We start from the raw sequence: 22795 nt of genomic DNA on the forward strand, positions 1-22795 counted from the left end.
CACTCCCCTCGTGTTCCACCGACGCCGCCAGTCGCATAGTCGTCAAACACCCCCGACTACTGATAGCTTCGAATCGGACCTCACGTGCGATTTTCCGATGATCCCTTCATTCATTATGTGTATATTTCTAAATGCGTTGATCTTGATTGTTTCCTCAGCCTCGTAATAAAAAAATAAATAGTGCTATTAGTTAATAACTACTTGATTACTTAACTATAAATTAGTAATGACTACTTAATTATTCAACTAATTAATAATTTTAAATAATTAAGTTAATATTAATAAACAATTAATTGTTTTACTAATTAGTAGCGATTAGCAATTATAATTAATACGTTATTCGTATAGTAATTATTATTTAGTTATTTTACTTTATTAATGAGATAATTAAATCAGTTTTAATTTAGTCACATATTTCTTATGCGAAACAATGCGATAAGAGCTTTCTTATTATTAAGAATTTTGTAAAAAGCGATTTTTAATTGATTTGCGTCCGAAGGTCCAATTTTATAAATCATTTGCAATTTATAATTGCAAATTTATATGACAATCGACTTAATATAGTTCAATCATTTTCGAGCACTCTTTTAATTATCTCAAATCGTTATACTTTCAGTATATCTAAATTATTTCGAATATTTCTTGTTTTTTCGATTCTTTCTTTTTCTACATAAAAATTAAATAATTCTTTCTCATCGAATTTACGATTGAGAGATTCTCACAAAACGCAAGATACAAATTGTACTCTCTGCAAGTCGCGTTAAAAATTGAGAAAAATTGGAAAATTCCGATCGGAGTACGTACTATAGAATTATTCAGAATGAATTCTGATCGGAGTTATTCAATAATTTCCTAAATTTCTATTTTTTTTTTGTAGAGAAAATAACAATTCTTATTGGAACCCATTCCGACTTGTTCCATAATACGTAGCCAATCGGTCAACAAGAAGGAGAGATCGCGTGAGGCTCGAAGCCACCGCTACTCCACTCGGGCAGCGATTGCGCCGTACAAATGCTGGAAGCGTCTGGAGGGTATGCGCGGGGAGCCGGGTGGGGCAAAGCTATAAAAAGACGCAGGTGAGGGGCGGAGGCCAGTCGGCTCCGATCTGTCAAACGATTCGTGTACAGTACTCCGCCGGCTGCGCATTCACCTTCACTATACAGTATACGCTCAGTTCGTCATCATATTTGGTGCGTAGCTGTCCGCTCGAAAACGATGTGGCTGATCGGTGAAATTAGTACCAGTGCGTGATCTTGCACGTGGTTCCACACCTGATCGTGATCGACCAACCAGAGAGAGAGAGAAAGAGAGGACTGTCACTCCACGAAGACGCAAAGCAACTGCAAAGTAAACAGGACGCAGGCAGTAAGCTCTTCGCTCTTCACGTGCTGCATTAACGCCTTTGGTGTTCGACGCACAGCTCTTTTCCGGCGATCGATAGGCACACGCGCGGTGGGTGGTGTGTATGTGTGTGTGCGGTGACGCGCTGTCGTCGAACGATCACCCAGACCCAGCAGCGGCAGTGTGCTCGCGAGCGAGGGTCGAGAGGAAAGAGCCGAGCGCCGGATCGATCGATTCCGGCCGTGTAATTCTCTGATCGCCGCCGCTACCTGCATGAAGGCGATGGTGGTGAGCCCGGTGAGCGGCAGAGTGCCGCCCAACCATCGCGGCGTACTGCACAACGGTCTGGGGATCGGCGGCACCAGACGCGACCTCGAGGCCGAGGAAGTCGCCGCTTACCTCACCAAGCTGCGCTCCCTCGTGCCGGACATGCCGCGCAAGCGGAAGCTGTCGAAGCTCGAGGTGATCCAGAGGGTGATCGAGTACATCTGCGACCTGCAGACCGCTCTGGAGGAGACGAACGCGGCGCATCAGGACGCGAAGACGATGACGACGGCGATGGCGACGGCGACGGCGACGGAATCGACGACGCAGTCATCCTCGAGGCAACCCATGCTGAACACCATCACGTCGACCGCCACGACGACCACTACGACGTCCGTCGTAACCGCGACGGTCGCCGATCGGTGACCTGTTGGTCGGACCCACTAGGGTACAGGTCACATCGAGGCCACCCTCCTCGTGGATTAAATGGATCGCTCTGCTCTTCGAAAAGGACGCCCGTCCGCCGATCTACTCTCGATCTGGGCAGTCACGGGAGGAGGTATCGATCATCGCCCGGAAGAGAAACCTACCCGGGAGACCACGTTCGAGGAACGCACCTACATCCGAAGACGAGAACGTATTTTGATCAAAGAGACATTTTGATCAAAAAAAAAAAAAAAAAAAAAAAAAAGAGCGAGTCCAGCACTGGTTTTTACCCTTCTCTTCCGCGAAGGGAAATTGTAAATACATTTGTACATACGCTCATCGCCATTCCACACGAGATCTCTCACGGTTATAAGGACCCGGCACAAATTTCCTCTATCCCTCTTCTTTTTCGTTCTCCCCTAGGATCTTATCATTCCAATTTTTCTTTTCTAACCGACCGCGCGACACCGATCGAATCGGCCGCGAGACCAGCGATTCGATTTCATCGCGATCTCTGGTCTTTCGAGGCCTCGATTGACGGACTGTGGAAGTCCCATACAGCACAGATCGTTCCATCCACATAACGCCAATTATCTAAAAGATGTCTTAAAGATGTCCAGAGAATGTTCGAGGACATCCTTAGGATATTACTCGGAGAAGTGTGCTGTAGGCAGCAATATTGCAGCAACATTGCGAACTTGCTTGCAATAAGTCTGTTCGCGTTGTTTGAAATCGCCCCCAAAATTTTTGAACTTGGAAATAAATATATATATTCAGACGTCGAAGAGAGAAAAAAAGCGAAAATACCGAGTACAAGTCTATTGTTGCCGCAAGTTTCTGTGCTGCATGGGAGGCGACGCGCGTGTTTCCAATTGGCATTCGTTCTTTGATAAATTACTTGTTGTGTGACTGGGAAACTGGATCGACTCTCGAGTCTCCCGACGGCAAGAGTCCATCCATCCTGTTCCCATCGTCGATCGTATCGTAACGCGATATCGCGCGTCGAGTGCGGCAACACGCGCACGCGTTCGAATACACTGACAATGAGCGCTCGCAAAACGTTCGTTACACTCGAGTCAATTACATAGCCGCCCCGCCCAACTAGTCTCGCCGATCGATCGCCTTTTCTTGCCGGAGGTCCTTCCTTCCTGGAGAACGCGCCTCGTCGCCGAGTCGCGTGCGCGCGACGAGAAAACAGAAGATTTCTATTCCTCGTCAAGTCAATGATCGACGAATTTTGAATGTCGGAGACGCGAACGAGATGACGATCGATCGGGATTGGCTACAATTTCGCGGCGAGCATGCGAAATCGAACTCGACGAGGCGATTCGACGAAGGGCCTCGTTTATTTTCTAATCAAAGTTTTCGCGTTCTATCGCTGCTATTGATTACTGTATAGTTATCTCACTGTCGTTGTTATAGCCTCTTATGTTATAATTTAGAAAGTGCTGAAACTCCCCCCCCCCCCGACCCTCAACCCGCGTAAATATTGTATATTTGCAAAGACTGAAAGGCTGTAAGTACATCATTGCGCGGGCGTACTGCACTCGTACACACGAAAAATAAATACAAACTGTGTCTATACGTTAGTTTCGTGCGTTTGTTTTTATCCTGCGAATAGCTACGTTCCTGTTCCCTCGTGGCTTATTCTATCTCGATCACGCAAATAAGTTGACTAATACTCATTTCTATCAATAGAAATGCAGTGATTAACTTTAATCTTGGCTCAATTTACTCTCTCTCTCTCTCTCTCTCTCTGTCTCTCTCTTCATCTTTTTCTAATTAAATTTAAATTGCATTGACAGAAACGGGTATAAGGCTTGGTTCCACCATGTAAGATTAATTTTAATCTCAGTTTAACTTACTGTTTATTTTTTTCTAATTCTACAAATTAAAAAAAATAAACAGCAAGTTTCTCTTCGTAGAAATAGATACGACTAAATCTTAGAATTAGAAAAAGATAAAATTGAAGATAAAAGTTATAAATCTTACATGGTGGAATCAGACCTGATGTTCATTTCTATTAACGTTCATTTCTATCTTTAAAATCTCAATTTAATTTACTGTTCACCTTTTTTTTAAGCACATATGGAAAAGGCTAAAGAATAGATTTTCTTAGAATTAGAAAAAGATAAAAGGTAAGTGAATCAAAATTAATTTTCATTGGCAGAAATAGGAAGTAGAAATAGGACGGGCAGGAAGTAGAAATAGGAAAATAATTCCTTCTACATCTCTGAAAATCTACATCTCTGAGAAATCAAACACTAGGATCAACAAATAACAAAAATGATCATTAAAATTAAGAGCTAAATTCAATAGAAAAAGCGAAATTTGTCGAAGAATTTTTTTTTAAAATATACTATTAAATTTTGAGATATTTTTTATACATTCGCATGTTCGATATACGACTAAAAAAATAAAATTAAACTAAATAAGAAATAAAATTTATTATTCATACGTTTGTGAATTTTATTTAAAAAACTTAGGGTTTCTCATTAACTTGACTAAAAAAGATTAAATGATATATATATATATATATTACTAAGATTAAAATTTTCAATAAATATAAATATACATTCATTATTTATAAATTAAAAATAAGACATATTTATATATATCTTTAAATTTTCTAAAAGTAAGATTGAACTTAAGAGAACTAGTGTCTGATGCTCTTTCAGTGTCGTTCATGAGACCGTAAATCTGTGAAGATTCAACGATATCGGGAACGGAAGCCGGATGGTATAAAGGGATAGACAGAGAGAGAGAGAGAGAGAGAAGGAACCGAGGGTTAAATAGGCGCACGTGCGCGCAACAATCTACGCACACGTGCGAGGAGGGATGATGGTCGTTCGCCATCGCCATCGGTCTCGTCGGAAGGCGAAGGATGTGTGTGGATTGTACAAGGGCGACACGTCGTTCCAGTGGGGTGTAGGAGTTCGCAAAGTCCGTATTGATCGTCTTCTGCCGCGGGTCACGTGCGCGTTCCTGGGAACGCTCGATCCGGGTTATACCCACGGGAACCGACCCCACGGTTCCTCGACATTCTCTCTTTCTCCCTTATCTCCCCGCCCTTCCTCTTCCACAATCGCTAGCGTCCGCTCTTCGTTCCCCTCTTTGAGCGAATGAACGAGGGGATGCATTCATTATTCCTCCGAGGATTTGGACAATCCTCTAAGAGCGTTCGTCTAAGGATATTAACCCTTCGTGCTCTTGATCTTCTTGTACTTCATGTAACATGAAGAAATATCTTAGAGAATATCATAGATCTGCAAAATTTAAAAAAATAAAATCATTGTAAACTTGGAATTAATTATTCTCAACTCAAACATTGCTGTTTCAATAATCTAGTAAATTTGAAAGGAATTAAAATTTTCATAATTGTATTTGTACTCCATCGTCATAAGATTTAATTCAACTTCAAATATTGGAATCTATAGATTGGTAGATTGATTGGATCTGTAGATCAAACAAAAAGTATCGAATAAAATAAATAGTCCTTGTTCCAATTTTGCGCCATTTCAAACGTTTCTAACAGACAGATAGAGGGTGAAATATCTCTTCCGTCGCGGGGGTAGTGGGCTACACTCGGTAACAACTGTCGGCTGATGACTGCCAACCAACAAGCACTGATAATGAAACTGAAGGCTGACTCACTACCGGGATCATCTTTCTTCCTTGTCTCGAATTGGCACGTGCGACCATCGAACGCGGGAAATTACGTTTTATGATGGTCGACATGAAAAATGTCGCGACATCAAGTATAAAAAGCGTCCACTTTCGTTTTTATTCTTCGAAGCAATTTTTTATTTTGATGGTGTCCCAGATAATATGTCCGCAATCGAGACATAAAATCATAAGAGACATGTCTTTAAAATATTTTACATTAACTGTCAAATTTTGATTGATTTTACACCTTTATAAAACATGTTTAATTGCAAATTGAAAGACTAAAATTCATAAAATCAATATATAGCAGGAAATACAAAAAAAAATAAATAAATAAATAAATTACGAACAAAGAATTGAAAAGCTGACGCTAGCTACTTTTTTCTATTACGCGTGTGTACAAGGAAAATGTATATTTATTAATAAATGAGGTAATTATGGCATTCATATTGCATTTAAATTTAAGTTAATACGTGAAATAAACAATCGTCTATTACATAGACTGTAAACTGTAATTTGTACATATTATGGGGTTACATACTATAAATTCTGTATAGAATTATAAGGCTAGTGCGATCATTATGAAATGTCATTGAACAGGAATATTTTAATTTTCTGTTATCAGTAAATAATGACGAAAGAAATATCTGAAAAGTGTTCAAGAGGTATTTAAAAATTTTAAAGCGTCTCTATGATGTTTGCAAATCTTTTAAAAACATTTCAAAAACTTATTTAGGAATTTCCTAAATATCTCTACATCAAAGTTTAAAATTTCTTTATGAATATTCCATCCAGACACGATACTTAATATAATTAACCTACTTTATAAATTTCAAGATACAATTATTTAAATTAGAATATTGAAATGAAAACCATTTCATGAAATAGTTAAGTCACATCGGTTAAATAAATAAAAATGCATAAACAATTTCTTGTTGAATGATTCATCAAAGTTTAACGTGTTTATTTTGATAAATGGAACTAATAGCTCTCTTTCATAAAAAAAAAGATGTTATATAATATGTAGTTTTTTTATACGAATACTGGTATATAATTCATATCGAGAGCATATCTTTGCAAATGGCATGTAATATGAATAAAACAATAATACAAAAGCAATCAACCTTCAACTGGCTCTTTTTAAATTATATCTATGTATATATAAATCATATTTTAAATAGATTTTGTTTTAAATATTGCTGTAGAAGGTTATTGAAAAACTAAGTTTTGATATAATATTGTTTCTTCTCATATAATATATATTCTTCTCATATATAATATATGAGAGATATCAAAGTGGCAATTCTAAATTTTTTCTTATAAATGATAAATTTAAAATGACGAAATCTAATAATGATTAATTAAGAATAAAACAATAAGACCACTGTAAAAGTGTTGAATTATGCCAAGATGATTTATCCGTGAGGTATAATAATTGTGTATATAAAATTGTATTTTCTCCCATTTGTTTTCACTCAACACTAGTCAACATTAAACAAATTAGCGTTTTTATCAAGCGTGCATACACGTGATTTGTCGAACTACACTAGTTTACAGCAAAAAAATTCTTTAAACCAGACAAGATATTTCTTAGATTTTTCAATATTGGAAATGCGATATCGCAAGCCTTTGTCCAGCACGTCAGATTTAAAAAATAATTGATCATTAATTTGCAAAAAATTAATGAAAACATGCTACATAAAACGTAAAATATTGAAAAAAAAATGCATTTTATAGGAGAAGAATACATTCATGACCTCTAATCAGAATTTTAAGAACGTTAAATACTATAAAAAAAACCATTTTGTGTATACTAAAGGTCAATTATTTCTCAAATGTGTTAGAAAAATTTAGTGCCATTACGTTTTCAGCATTCAAAAATCTGTAAAAAATACATTGTCCGATTCAAAATAATTAAAAAAAAAGTCTTGTAAACTAGTGTTATTTATGTATTATTTCGTACATAAGAGACAAGTAATGTTCTTTCACAATGTCAAGCAGTACCATAAGATATTCGCATAGTAAAACTACGCGAGATCGAATTATGCCAATGTCCTATTAAGGTATAACGGAGAGAAAAGACAAAGAATTATCTTTACTAGACTTGAGTGGTCAGATATTTTCTGATGGAGTCTTTTTCTCGGTTGAGCCATGCAGCATTCAATCTAATGGACTCCACGCACTGTTGCACCGTTCTTTCAGTGCCTGGAGTTGGATGACCCTCGAAGAAGCTCTCTACATCTTTGGCTTGTTCTTCGGTGACAAAATTCTCTGTTGTGAATTTTATTAGTCGTGCCAGCAAGAAGCCGCCTTCATAACGATCCAACAGAGTCTTCCATTTCTCCTTAAAGAAATTCCATGCCATGAGACGTCCTTTGTATGACAAACTCACAGACATAATGGCAAAGACTGTGTCTTGAGCACGGACCTCCTCGCTCATGGAGAAATCCAGGACCTTTCTTAACAGAGTTTCATCTTTGATTGCACCAAGCGCTCGCAGAATTCGCTCTTTCTCTTCTTGAAGATCAGCTTCTTTATACAGTTTTAACATAGTATCATAAGTATTGGCATCACCTACGGAAAGTACAGCACGATAAACTGGACTGCGCAAATCAGCAGCGAGTGTTGTTGTGCCGTTTACGTGCAACTCAAATCTTCTTTTCGCTTCTTCAATAGTATCTTGATCATTTAATGCTGCCATGCGGCCTAATACGAGAGATCTGAGTAACGTATTTAAATGACTTTCATTTGGCTTAGGATTCCAGCCTAATCTGACATTAACTTCACGAAATAGATTACGTCCAAACGCTTTGAGAGAATCCTCAAAGTCTAAGTGAGAAATGAGAATACCGATTTTACTTAAGATATTCACTATAGTGGACCACACGGTGTAGTTGTCCTCGTGCAGGAACGCCTGCATTAATTCGAGTACTTCCACCGTGGATGCATAACCCGCCTGTACCATTGCAAAAAGATCATCCAGTAAGCCTAATCTGTCCAGAGGAGGTAATGTATGATCTTTAATTGCTGGTAATAGAAGTGACAGAGCGGACTGACTGTAACGAGTCCGATAGAAGCCAATTGTTCCAGGATTGATCTTCAGCCATGTGCCCTCGGGAACGTTTTGGATTACAAATTCCTTGGTTTTTGCATCTAATATGCCGTCGAATATTGTTTTCTTTGGATCTTGTGAAGAGCTTACGCTTATTGGTATGAGCCATGCATTATCTGCATTGTTATCCACTGATCCATCAGCCAGGAATCTCTCTTGAGACAATGATAAGATCCTATTGTTACCTTCTTGATGATAGTCAACTTTGACAACGGGAAAACCCTGTCTCTTGGTCCATGACGACATCACCTTACGTACAGCCTTATTACTGACCTCTTCTAACGCGGCCCAGAGATCCTCAGTCTCCGCATTGGCGTAGCTGTGTCTCTTCAGATATAGATTCATACCCTTTCTAAAATCGTCGTCACCTATGTATGCATGCAACATACGAATCACAGAGGCACCCTTATGATATGATATGTCGTCAAAGATCTCGTCGATCTCCGACGGGTGACCGACCGGTACCTCGATTGGATGACTGTTCTTCAAAGCATCTAATTCCAATGCTCGTATGTATGTGTCTGTTACAAACTGAGTCCAGATATCATACTCTGGGAACAAATGTGCAACACACAGGAACTCTACAAATGATGCGTAGCCTTCATTTAACCATAGATGTGTCCACCATTCCATTGTTACGAGATTACCAAACCATTGATGTGCTAACTCGTGTGCTACTATCAACGCGATCCACTGTTTGCGTACCGCCGACGTATTCTGCGGATCTACAAGTAAACAGGTCTCGCGGTATGTAACGAGTCCCCAATTTTCCATAGCGCCAGACGAAAAATCAGCAATCGCTATGAGATCGATCTTCGGCAAGGGATACGCGATACCGAAGTAAGTTTTGTAGTAAGGCAGCACCTTGGTGGCCACTTCTAGAGCAAACTGCCCCTGTTCTTTTTTAGATTTGGGCACATAAACTCGAACTAACACACCATCACTAGACATGTTCTCTATGTAATCGAAATCACCTATTACTACAGCCACTAAGTACGTTGACATAATAGGTGTTCTTTCAAAAGTCAATGTCTCGCAGTTCCCATTTGTAACTTTGCTTTTTACAGGCTGAAAATCAAAACAAACAAGATGTACTCATATATATGTTGATAGTAAGATCGGAATTCATAGTCCGTTTTTATCATTACAAAACTTAAGTAATGTCTTAAGATGTTAAAATTAAAGCATATAGAAAAACATTAGCAATAAGAGAATCAGTGAATGTAAGGCAATAACATAGGTAATAACAAATCCAAAATGTTGATTCGCTTATTGTGTCTTATTGTTTATGTTTTTTTTATGTCATAGTCTTAAAATAGTGTTTATATTGGCTTTGTCATTGGCTTTGATATTAGCCTTGTAAATAGTTTATGATTGTACCGATATCTTAAAGTCATGAGCAGAGCAAAGTTTATCAAACTTAGGATTAGTTCTTTCTTCTGTTCAGTTAAATTCAAATCCATTTTCAATATTAATTTCTAATCTGATCACTTAAAAGATGATTTTAAATATAAGAACCGACTATGAATGGTATACAATAAGAAATAGTTAACAGATTAACAATCAACATATAAAACATTAATTTTAAGTATCAAATAATGTACACAAATATCAAATACAAAAAAAAAGCATAAGAAAAAAGTACATACATCTACTTTAAATATAAATTACAAGATAGAAAGCAAAAGAAAAAGAGAAGCAAATAATATTGTAGATGCTCGGCGTTGCTTACCATATTGGAAAGTGCTGTAAGACCGATTGGTACTTTTAGCGTAATGTCAAATGTTGCTTTCAGCGCTGGCTCGTCCCAACATGGGAAGCAACGTCTAGCATCTGTCGGCTCAAACTGGGTAACCGCCGCGTATTCAACGGTACCGTCCTCTCTGAAATCATAAAAAATTCTACGTTGTATCAAAGATGCTCACCATGTTCGATAACCCAATGAGACATGGCTGAGATGGAATTGTGAGATGTATATCAAAGGTTGCTTTAAACGATGGTTCATCCCAACATGGAAAAAACTTCCGTGTTGATGTAGGACACAAATAGGTTACAGCGCAGTTACCATCTTGCCTTTGAAAGATACATATAAGTACATAGTTTAAACACTCTGTCTTCATTTATCCATATATTATATAATTTTCAGGAACTAAAATTAACAAACAGTAAATATATTGTTAAAAAGGTTCTTTTTCTAATTAGACAGCTAGATAGAGATCAGTTTGATAATTTTTTTTATATATTCAAAGTGATCAGTTACCAGTATATCAGTTGTATTCTTACCCAGTATATTTGCTTCTATAAAATCCTTTCATCTTGTCATTGATCTCTCCCATGAATTCTATGTTCAGGTATCCACTTTTCCCAGATGGCAGAGCTTCAGGAAACACCAACGTGGCTGTCTCCTCCGATCCTGATAGTACAATTTGCACGGGTACAATGATCTTGCCATCATTTCCATAAAAACTTGCGTGTTTTATATTGATTTCCAAACAATTCAATACAATGGTATCCGTAGAAGTTTCCACCTGTAATCCGAAAAAAAAGAAAAAAAATGGATAAGAGAAAATTTTCGCAATTGTTATGTATGTCGCAAAGATAAGCATGAAATATGATTAACGGGAGGAAAAATAATAGATAACATTCGTAAGTGCAAATAGAATTCGTGTCACTGCGAAATTAACGAGCAAATCAAGAGATTAAAATCGCGATTGCCGGCAATTAGAAGATAAGGCGGTCCGCCTTAATGTTTGCCAATCAGATTCGAATCTAGATGCTATTTAAACAGAAACCGCGCGCGGCGGCGAGGAAGGGATCAGCGGGGGCGGGGCGTTTCTTGGTTATGTTTCCCATATGGTTAGCGGCCGCTTTGTTCTCCATCTCTCATTCGACTCTACTTCACTGAAGGGAAGGACAGAGAGTGGCAGCGAAAGAGGAATGGTGGCGGGTAGCAGAACTCACATTGAGATGTACTTTCTCCGTGCCGCTGAAGGTGAAGGTGGTGATATGCGGCGTCAACGAGATATCGTAATGATAGGGACGCACGCACAACGGCAGACGGCGAAACGGCTTCTCGTCGCCCGACATCGCTCCACACGGCTCGCTGACGGCAACCTGACACGTTTTCACGCAGTAACGCGCGTCCTGGATCCCACCGTTTCTGACGGTACACGCTCGTAACAGCCTCAACAACAGATTATCGTCAACTCCCTTCTCTTTTTGCTGACTCACAAAGCGACAGCGCACACTTACACGTGCGACGATGCGCGAGAACATGGCATGATGCCCCGAAGCTTCGAAGTTCGAGCCAGTTCGAGCTTGCCGGAGCTGCTAGACGGCTTATCGATACTCCGCTCCGCTGCAACTCGATTATTTTGATACCGAAAAGTCGACGTCGAGACGTCGAGTATCGATAATGAAGGTCTGTTCACAGTATTCATACGGCTGCATATGTGACGTGTGATGTGTGACATTTAAAAGAGAGAAAGCGAAAGAGAGAGAGAGAGAGAGAGAGAGAGAAGAGATTTTAAAGCTTGAACCATTTAAATTGACGTAGAACTTGAAAAGGTTTTTGTTAAGAAAAGATTAGGATCGGCATTCATAATCTATTTTTATCTTAAAACTGTCTTAAGTAATATCTTAAAATATGCTAATAAAACGGCTCTGTAATTGACTTATATCTTAAAACTGGGTATATAAAATTTACTGACTATCAATGCCGCTCTAATTTCAAATTAATCGGAGTATTATGGAGTATTATAGATAGATTTGGTTTTTGCATGGAATCGTTCTTTTTTGAAATAAATAGATATTATAAAATATGTACTAGATATCAATTATAGATATTGTAGAGAGAGAAACAGAAAATTAAACAATAAATGAAAACACGCACAATTAAGAGCCTAAATTCGCAATAATTGGAGTGATTGTATCACATATATACTTCTCAATACTACATATATATAACAATAATTATTTGTTATATATATGTAATACTGTTATATATTTGCGAATTTATACTCTTAATTGCTCGTGTTTTCATTTATTGTTTAATTTTTATCTCAAGAGCCCAACTTTAATTATTCTTTAGAAAAAGAAAAAATAAATTATATGTACAAAAATCGTGTTCTGATATTATATACATTAAATTACCAATATTGAAAATCTATAATAGTATAAAACGTAACAACTTGCAGATTTCAGTACTAACAGAAAGAGTATTTTCCATTAAATGACAATAATGAATAAGACAAGGCATCACATTATTCTATCGATCTTTTCTATGAATAACAAACGAAACGATTATGTACTTGTGCTTTTCTATTGTCAAGTCATGTAAATATAAATCCTGTTATATCTTTCGCTATTATTAGCATCTGATATAACAGATCAATAAAAATAACAAAATTTGTTCGGGCAGGCTAAATGAAAAGTATAACAAACAAAAAATTGAAATCATTTGTAAATTGTGCATAATATATACGTCTATTTAAATATTCATGATTTAAACGATAGTTTGATAACAAGTCAATGATTAAATGATATAAAAAAAGAAAAACAGTTTAAAAAAAATAAGAAAGAGAGAAAGAGAGACAGCGTTGTATTTCTTTTTGTCCAACAATCGCAAATCGCAATGCGAACGTTCGCGGTTCGTTTAGTCTAGTTACTTTTCTCGTTTGCGACAAGTACAGTGAATACGCACGCGTCCCCACTCTTGAACAACTTCATACAACACTGAATACAACGGCGGTCGTCGTTCTAGGTTGTGATACACGCTGACGCGCGTCTGCCGTCTCGGCCGAATTCGGCTGTGGCTCGCGACTTTCGTGTCGTGTGGTGCGAGGTGGTGACGGTGGTGTGGGCAGTCAGTATCCGCGACAAGCGAGATAGGCTTCCCGACAATCCCAACCGGTCGGCCTCGAATCCCCGATCGCAGATGATTTGCTGGAGGTAGTGGTGTGGTGTGCGCGAGCACCCACCGTCAGCGAGGGTTAAGCGCAAACGGGAGGGTTGACCGAATCATTTGTGATCCCGTGTAAGAGAAGAAGAGAAGAAATATCGAAAAGAAAGAGATAGATACGTGTATGTGTCTTTGTATATGAGTGTGTAGTGTGCACCGACGTGAACTTGCCCCTCTCGTGAAGTAGTGGAGAGGTGATCTCTTGGAGGAGGTCGACTACTTAGCGAGATTCTCGCTGGCAAATTTTGTGATAGTAATATTCTCTCGCGGTGGCTCACACCGTGCAGAAGGCTCCCATCGCCGTCCTCCCCGTCCTCGTCATCGTCGTTGTCATCGTCCACGGGGACAGCGCGGAAGCGTTTTCATGGCGCGAGGCGACGCGACGAGGATCGTGCGCGTTTCGCCGAAATACAAGAGGACGACGTGAGAGGGTCACGCGTTAGGGAGCACGGCGCCCGGGACTCTCGTCGCCGCACAGGAGCTGAGGAGCATCGGCCGAGGGAAAAACACAGCGGCGGCAGCGGCGGCGGCGCGTACCAATACACGCAGCCGAGTGCGTCACCGCCCATATGTGATGTGTCCCGCGCGTGCGAGCGAATGAGTAATCATGTACTGTCAGGACAAGGGTTCGACCGCTTCCAAGAGCAAAGAGGGTAAGTCGGACACGGACGCGCCCGTCGCGCATCCTTCCCCTATTTCTTTCTCGCGGCCGACGTTCCGGCTCTTGTCGTTTTGGTTTCTCATCGGTTGGTGGTTTTGTGTGTGCGTGTGAACGAAGTGAGAAAGATAGATAGAGAGGGAGTGTACGTGTATGTGTATGTGTGGTGTGTGTGTGTGAAAGAATGAGAGAGGAGACGATGAATGAGAGAGAGAGGTAAAGAGAGTTCCGTTCCAGGATCATGGAGACGGGAGAGAAGGACCAAGTAGCAACAGCAGTCTGACGGAGAGAAGCGGAGAGATAGAAAAAGAAAGAGAGGAAGAGAGAGAGAGAGAGAGAGAGAAAATGAAAATAATAATTCTCTCTCTCTCTTTTTTTTTGTTTCCTCGCGCGCGCGTCCCTTGTATGTGTGTATGTACAGTACCTCCTGATCGCAGGCAGAAGAGGGACGACTGAGTTCTTCAGTATATATGCAATTCAAGCGAGAGAAGAGCATTGAACATTATTTTCCTTTGCCGGCTTGATATTCATGTTGGCAGAAAGAAACGCGCGCGCTTATCAATTTCAGGATTGGAATCGCCGTATCTTTTCGAGTCGCACGATGGATACAATGCAATCTTTTGTGTGACACGAAGAGAGAGAGGGAGAGAGTCTACGTTTTATCTGACACTTGAACATCTCGACCAGAGATTTGTTCGGTTATTCGACGTGTGAAACTAATGTATATTAGTTCGTTGAACCTCCTGTGCTGTAATTACAGTGCCATACCTGTACGCAAAAAGAACGTGTGTGTCGATACTCGTGTGCGTGTACGTACGTGTGACTGAATGGCGTGTCATGTGTCATATACATACGGCAATCTCAAAGTTTTTTATCGTGTTAATAAGTGTCCCGTGAGAGTTTGCTTTGTTATGTGGCTTGCTCCAAAAAAGAATGATAGTTGGCTGATTCGGATGAATTGATACACATACTTGGAAAGTGCATACTTAAGAAGACGTACTTTCACTTTTAATTGCAGTAAAAATTCATTATCTTCTACGAACGGATGAGTCATCTACGTTCTGAGAAGTTGAATTAAATTACTTTGGATTCGGGACAAAATTGTGTTCAAATTACTTCGTTCATTGAGTGTCATTATTCTTGCTTTATCTGTAGTATAACGATGTATAATATCTACAAAAAACAATTATTAATATTTGTATGATGTAATCATATTCATGCTTTGTATCATGTATGATTATTTTTTATCATATTGTAATTTCCTGTGAGTTCCTCGCATTGTCATTTAAGAAGAATGTGATGCATATATACCTCTATCATCATTAAGGAGCACTGGCATAACATAGCGTATGATGTCATCATAAATGTAATGATCTGTTATATCTAAATTACTCTGATGTTCTTGGCCTTCTGTTGTGATGTCATGCTATCTCAACTTACATTCAGTGTATCAAATTGTGTGTTTAAACATTACATTTGTTACATATAGGGCCTGTGACAATGCGGGAAAAGAAAGGTGGTGCTCTCAGTAGAGTGCAAAAATTAAAAAAGCGCCTTAGTCACAGCTTTGGACGTCTTTGTAAGTATTTTTTGTATAGGTAATTACATTAATAAAATATAATAGTAATCACAAGGATTTAAATATTGAACTTTGTTTTAATATTTTTTCCAATATTAATAAATATATAATTAATGTCAGGCAAATAATTGCGTTTGCCTATTGTAATTAAACAGCATGATGTTTTAGTAATATATTATAATTATTATTGATATTGCAAATATTATAGTATTACAAAGATCGAGTAAAATAGTTTTATACAAGTAAATCATGAATCGTTAATTAGACATAATTAATGATGATTATAAATATTATTTATTTTATTACAGCTATATCAAAAGAAGAGGCTGATGATGCAACAACGAGAGGTCAATTGCCGTATAATGGTTATTCGGAGGAGTTCCTAGACCGCTTAGAGCCAAATGGCAATATACCTGCGGACAAAGATCGTCGTTATGGTGAGCTTTATCCAAAAGTATATATATTTATGGTTTCATAATATTTTATAGATGTAGTATATCGTGATGTAGGTCTAGATGTTTATATATTTTTTGAAATAAGAGATGAAAACAAAGAACTTAATTCATGCTTTTTATTATATTAAAAAAGTAGAAATCTAATTTATGTGCACACATATTTTATAAAGTTATTTATTAATTAATTTGTATTTATAAGAATGCACTCTTTCACATATATTGTTAGTAAAAACACTAAAAAATGATTACTAAAACACATTTGTTAATGTGATCAAATATCACGTTGTTGTTTTTCTATATATTATGCATAGTTGAAATTATGCATATGTAAAAGTAGCTATACCGCGATTGTTTAAATGCATAAATAACATCAAAATATGTATATATGTAATTTAAGCAAAGTAGAATTATTTATCCAAAATTTTAAAAATCTGTGATTTTATGTATTTTTATTGCTGTTATGTTAAGAAGTTCTATTGCTGTTGTTTTAAGTTTTCGGAAATTGGACTGTCATAGAATGGACAGGTGTGGGCGACCATGAGAGAGTGCATCGACAGCTTTCGGTTTCTAGCGATTCGAAGCTTCTCGATGAAGATATACGAGAGGAAGCTAGGGTAATTCTGCGGCCCCGACGCCCACCGCGGCCCAAATCTGAAGTTTTCCTTGGTCCAGAACCTAGAAGAACTAAAAGATTTTCCGCTTTTGGGGTAACATATTATATTACATATATGTACTCATTTGCATTAATTTTCTAGCATGATACTAAACATTAATCTCAATTTGTCTCGGCAGGGAGATTCGCCATTCGGTAAATCCGAAGCTTATATAAAATTGGAGCAGTTAGGAGAGGGATCATATGCCACAGTGTTCAAAGGCTATAGCCATCTCACTAATCAAGTGGTGGCTCTTAAAGAAATTAGACTGCAAGAGGAGGAAGGAGCTCCGTTTACTGCCATTCGCGAGGCAAGTCTCCTCAAAGAGTTAAAACATAGCAATATCGTGACTTTACACGATATCATTCATACCCGCGAGACGCTCACCTTTGTGTTTGAATACGTTCATACCGATCTATCCCAATATATGGAGAGGTATTTCGGGAACGGAGGATTGGATCCCCGTAATGTTAAATTGTTTCTTTTTCAACTGTTGAGAGGACTGGCATACTGTCACCGCAGGTAATTAAAAAAAGTTTATAGTATGTAATGTCAACGTCTTCATCTTGATACGCATTAATTAATTTGTATTACTGCATACTTTAGGAGGGTTCTGCACAGAGATGTAAAGCCACAGAATTTATTAATCAGCGAGATAGGAGAACTTAAATTGGCAGATTTTGGGCTAGCAAGGGCCAAATCCGTGCCATCGCATACATACTCACACGAAGTCGTGACCTTATGGTATAGACCGCCCGACGTTCTTTTAGGTTCCACAGAGTATTCCACCTCGCTTGATATGTGGGGAGTAGGTTGCATATTTGTGGAAATGTTAACTGGTGAACCGACATTCCCAGGTGTACGCTGTACGTACGACCAACTTGATAAGATATTTAAAGTACTGGGCACACCTACCGAGGAGACTTGGCCAGGTGTCACGCATCTGCCCGGGTATAAAGCACATAGACTGATATTTTATCCGCCGCGGAAACTGGGACTCTCGTTTCCTCGGCTGTATGATATCGCCGAGGGCGATAGTATGGCGTCATCGCTCCTACAACTGAATCCCGATCAACGGATAGGTGCGGAGGAAGCGTTACGTCATCCCTATTTCGCCTCTCTTCCTAGGAAATTATATGAATTACCTGATGGTAAGGATTTTGTAAAATTTCGCACAACCAACGTTGTCGTGAAATGTATATGCGTCTCATGTGACGAAATCTATTGATTCTGTTACAGAAGTGTCGATATTCAGCGTAGAAGGTTGTCACTTGTATACAAACTCGAGGCACGGGTGCGCGGATTCGCGTCACACGACTCTTAAGACTTGAGGTTAAAGCAAACGTTAAATGAGTAAATTATAAGTAAATTCGCAATTTACACATTGAGTGAAATATTCATTCTCATGAGATTCATATGTGTCTGTGAATACACTCACATACACACACACACACACAACACACAACAATACATATACAGATATACAGATACACAGGCGCACATGCACTATTCCCAGATGCGTTGTTCGCTCTCTCTCAGGGCTGCTCCATGATTTCCGCCACTATTCTTTTCACACACATGCAATAATAATATTCTTTTCTCCTTCTTTTCTGAGAATATACGTATCGAGTAAATTAATTATTAACGAAGATAAATCGTAATTCTGGTCAAGGAAACAAGAAAGTAAAGCTTACGACTACAAATAAAAAAAAAAGAGATTATAAGAACTTGCGCACGCTCGATTTAGGAAGCAAAAGCACGCACGACCCATCCTCGCACTTCGTCCAAATACTAGATTTAGATCAATACCAATCAAAAAGAAAGATACCATACCGCCGCCCTGCGTCTCCCCGATCCCAGCCCAAGCCAAGTAGGGCGGACGGTCGCTGGTTAGCAAAACTATTTACGAAGTAATTACTACTTATCTTAGAAAAATTATGGAAGACCTGTAGCACTTTATATAAACGAATTTTACTGCTGTTTCGAATACGATGTTGGTCGCTAGGACAGTTGAGAATATTGATAGATAAGATAGGGAATCGTTGTTTGAATTAAATTTATTGTTAGCCGTGATGATAGCACGTAAGGTATAGAAGTTTAGGGGGATCAAAAACAGCGCATCAGTATTAATCAAGTGCCATAGTAGCCAACATCGCGAGATGCAGTGAGAGAAACTAATTGAACGCTCATCGTTAATAATACCCGATTGTAGTAATTTAGACGTAAGTGATTAGCATTAGATTGTATTTAATATCACAATCGAAGTTTATCGATAATGTTGCAACGTAGCGTAAATGATAGCAAATTGAGACAAAAAGAGAGAGTGAATGAGAAAGAAAGAGAAATGAAGTAGTGATTTTAGACTTGTCGAAATTTTATTTGTTCAATTTGCTTTTAATTATTATTGACATTAGCCAAATATGGTGCTCGAGCTGTAAACTGTGACATGTACAATCGACCTCATACTCGTGATATAAAATAAAATATATTTAACGAGTATCCGTTCGATTTAAAAAAAAACTACCGGATATAAAATAGCGTTGGCAATAGTAGAAATAGGAAAATGTAAAGAAGAAAAAAAACGGCGTTACAGTTCTTCCAAATTTTGTCTAAGCTACAATTGACGATTTTTGCGGTAAATATTACTCCTTTTCGTAGGTTACATTTATACCGATTTTTCAGCACACTTATTAAAAAAAGAAAAATATATCAACGAGGTGAAAGTAAAAGAAGGGAGAAGGAGTTTCGAAAAGATTTGAAAGACGCTATTATTATTACTACCGATTATTGCGTTTATTTCGGTAGATTGTATATAGAATTACCAGATTCGTATTATCGATGATGCTGAGATAGCTAAATCGAGATAATAAATGTGACTTTGTAAGAAATTCAAATGTATGGTAATCTGGACCCTGTTCATCCTTAACCCGGCAGTGGTACCACAGAGCTAAGCGAAAAAGCCTGCAAAAAAGAAAAAGAAATCACATCTCATTTTTACGGGAGTGCACATTTAAACTACTCTGAACTGAAACGCCAAATACTGTTTAAAAAAAAGTTATACTTATTCATCTATTACAAAATACACTTATTTTTGAAAAAGATATCAGTAAATCGTAATAAATTCTGTAACGAAAATGCGTATTGAGGTTTGGAAATGTTGCATTTTATTTTTACAACTCGCATGATACAGATTATATAATATATAAAAAAATTTCTTCCATGATATTTAAATAAAATTTTTATTTTTTTATCTAATTTCTTTCATCAGAAACGTTTTCTTTATTGTAAACAAATTGGCAGTCCCAATATATTCTTTCATTATCTTGGCATTACTATTGTTATCATTCGGAATATCATCTTTTATCGAAGTTAAATATACATAATGTAAAATTAAGTTTTAGAGATTTATATTATAATTCTTTGTTTCTTATTCTGCCATTTTAGTGAAAAACAAGCATTTATAGAATGAATTAAGTAGATCGATATTGTAATAATAAGTATAATTTTTTATGTTCACGGAATTCTGAATATATATATATTCCGGTGAATTGTTTTTTTAGGAAGTGGTGCTAATACCTTTTTACTCTAATGTGAAATTTGTAATAAACTCATCCCATCCTATGGATGGTAACTTCGAATTTTATTTCTAGAAAGAAATATTAAACGTTTAATGTATATATTTACGTGTAAACACGAACCCGTTTACATCGATCTCAATAAATGTAAAAAGAATAGAGGAAAAAGAAAATTGAAGTGTCATAACTCTTTTTTATATGTAAACTATTTTTTTCTTATTCATATTATATACATCTTAAAAGTATACTTAAATCGATCTTTTTAACTGGATTTTTTTATTCTTAGTCCTATTTAACTATATTTATTTTGTTTTATTTATTAAATATTAAATTATAATACTCCAAAAATAGTTACATTTCATATAAATACAAAATTAGATTGATTTTAAAAAATGACAAAGCGAAAATTATATATGTAAAAATCGATTTTGTATTATGAACTTTGTTATATTTTATGTATATAATATTTATATCTTTTATGTGGATGCACGTATATGTATTTTATATTATATCTAATTCTGATATAGCTAATATTTTGTTTGAAATGAAGTTTATAAATTCTATATTTTGGGTGCATTTATTAGACTTTTTGAAAGTTTACTTTCTTTAATTTTTAATTAACATTTCTAAATAATAAATAATTTCGTCAAACATGACGCAATCTTTTACAAGGAAAATATAAACAATTTATATGTACACGTCCCTAAAAACTTTATCATATTGACTACAAACAAATTTTACCACTGCCGAGTTAAACGCCTACCATACATAACGCGTTCCGTTCAATTTTTTAAAAATAAAAGTTTTTGTAGAACTTTAATATGTACTTACGTTGTTTATGCATCCGATTTTGTATCTCTTCCGGTTTTCAATTGTACATTTTATTTATAAAATTTTTATATAAGAAATCGCGAATATTACCGAAACCGCTACGGAATTGCATATCGGAAAAAAATAAAAAGAAGAAGAGGAAGGTATGTTTTCACGCATAGATTTTCGAAAGTGAACATTCTTGAACACCTCGCGTCGTTATGAATATGTGGTATTACATATGTCTGACGATTAGACCGATTGATAATGATCGATTCCGATTTTATTCGGAAGCGACAAGTTGAACGTATTGTGCCTGTGCTACAAATATTTGAAATAATAAAGATACAATACTCTCGCTATATATATATATATACATATATATACATATATATACATTGCTTCCTACGAATTTTACATTTATTTTCGAAACGCATGGCATTATTTTCTTAACAATCTGAGCAATATTACATATATATTAATTTTAAGAACTTTGTATACGAACTGTTTCAGGTTTACATAGGACAATTTACAAATTTGGAAATAATTCATATTTGCAAAATGGAATGTTGAAAGCCAAAATAGCAATCTATCAAAGACAGATTTTGCGAAGTATCTATTCTCTAGAAATTTTGTCGACAGAATACAATCTGCTAACCGCGGATATGATGGCAGATTACCAGCAAACACCAAATGAAATCTGTAGAATACTACTCTATTTAAGTTAATTATGGTAGATTCTTCTCAATTTCTACCGGTAATTTGTCAGATCACAATGATAAAACACGAGCTTAATACTGGATAAAAACGGGATTAAAATAGAATAAGTATACATTAGAATACATACTATTAATTAAAGTAAACAAGAAGAACAGAGTTATGAATGAAAATATATATAGTTTTGTTCCTAGTAGCTAAAACAGCATTAAAACAGCATAGGAACAAAGGTAGGACAAACAAGAGTCTACTTTGTGTCATATATTTTATTTGAAATTATTTCTATTTCATTTATTTTATTTTTTTTTTCCTTCCAATTTATCTCTCACTTTTTTTAAAAATATAAATTATTGAATATAAATTACTTCTCATAATTGACGCGTGTATGTATAATTATGTATTTTATCGAATGTAAATTATTATTGTGAATTTTTCCTAATTGACGCGTGTATATATAATTATGTATACATGTTTGAATATAAGTATATATTTTTTATAAATTAAAGAAATTTTTATATGTATAATTTTATACGGCCACACAGTGATACCCTTTTTACTCGCGTTAGGTACTTCATTGAT

The 22795-nt window shown here is 36.8% G+C and overlaps 3 protein-coding genes across 4 annotated transcripts; 2 read left to right on the forward strand and 1 right to left on the reverse strand.

Moving 5' to 3' along the window:
- The first annotated feature begins 811 nt into the window (after positions 1 to 811).
- Positions 812 to 2241, forward strand: emc (Basic helix-loop-helix domain-containing extra-macrochaetae). Its single transcript, XM_011051755.2, has one exon. The coding sequence runs from the start codon at positions 1615 to 1617 to the stop codon at positions 2029 to 2031; it is 417 nt and encodes a 138-aa protein (XP_011050057.1). The 5' UTR covers positions 812 to 1614; the 3' UTR covers positions 2032 to 2241.
- Positions 2242 to 6625: 4384 nt separating this feature from the next.
- Positions 6626 to 12181, reverse strand: Psa (puromycin-sensitive aminopeptidase). The gene is made up of 4 exons (XM_011051756.2): positions 11771 to 12181; positions 11093 to 11337; positions 10542 to 10692; positions 6626 to 9877 (listed from the first exon to the last, which is right to left on the reverse strand). The coding sequence occupies exons 1-4, from the start codon at positions 12083 to 12085 to the stop codon at positions 7796 to 7798; spliced, it is 2793 nt and encodes a 930-aa protein (XP_011050058.1). The 5' UTR covers positions 12086 to 12181; the 3' UTR covers positions 6626 to 7795.
- Positions 12182 to 13539: 1358 nt separating this feature from the next.
- Eip63E (cyclin dependent kinase Eip63E) lies at positions 13540 to 21863 on the forward strand. 2 transcript variants are annotated; one of them, XM_011051758.2, is made up of 7 exons: positions 13540 to 14422; positions 15917 to 16006; positions 16315 to 16443; positions 16954 to 17168; positions 17254 to 17636; positions 17721 to 18265; positions 18354 to 21863. In XM_011051758.2, the coding sequence occupies exons 1-7, from the start codon at positions 14377 to 14379 to the stop codon at positions 18443 to 18445; spliced, it is 1500 nt and encodes a 499-aa protein (XP_011050060.1). In that variant the 5' UTR covers positions 13540 to 14376; the 3' UTR covers positions 18446 to 21863. The 2 variants fall into 2 exon arrangements, with proteins under 2 accessions (XP_011050060.1, XP_011050061.1); XM_011051759.2 differs by having other exon boundaries at positions 13541 to 14422; positions 16978 to 17168.
- The last annotated feature ends 932 nt before the right edge of the window (positions 21864 to 22795 follow it).

This window comes from Acromyrmex echinatior, chromosome 2 (genome assembly GCF_024713525.1).
Source record: "Acromyrmex echinatior isolate Ae372 chromosome 2, ASM2471352v2, whole genome shotgun sequence".
In the NCBI taxonomy this organism is placed as follows: domain Eukaryota; kingdom Metazoa; phylum Arthropoda; class Insecta; order Hymenoptera; family Formicidae; genus Acromyrmex; species Acromyrmex echinatior.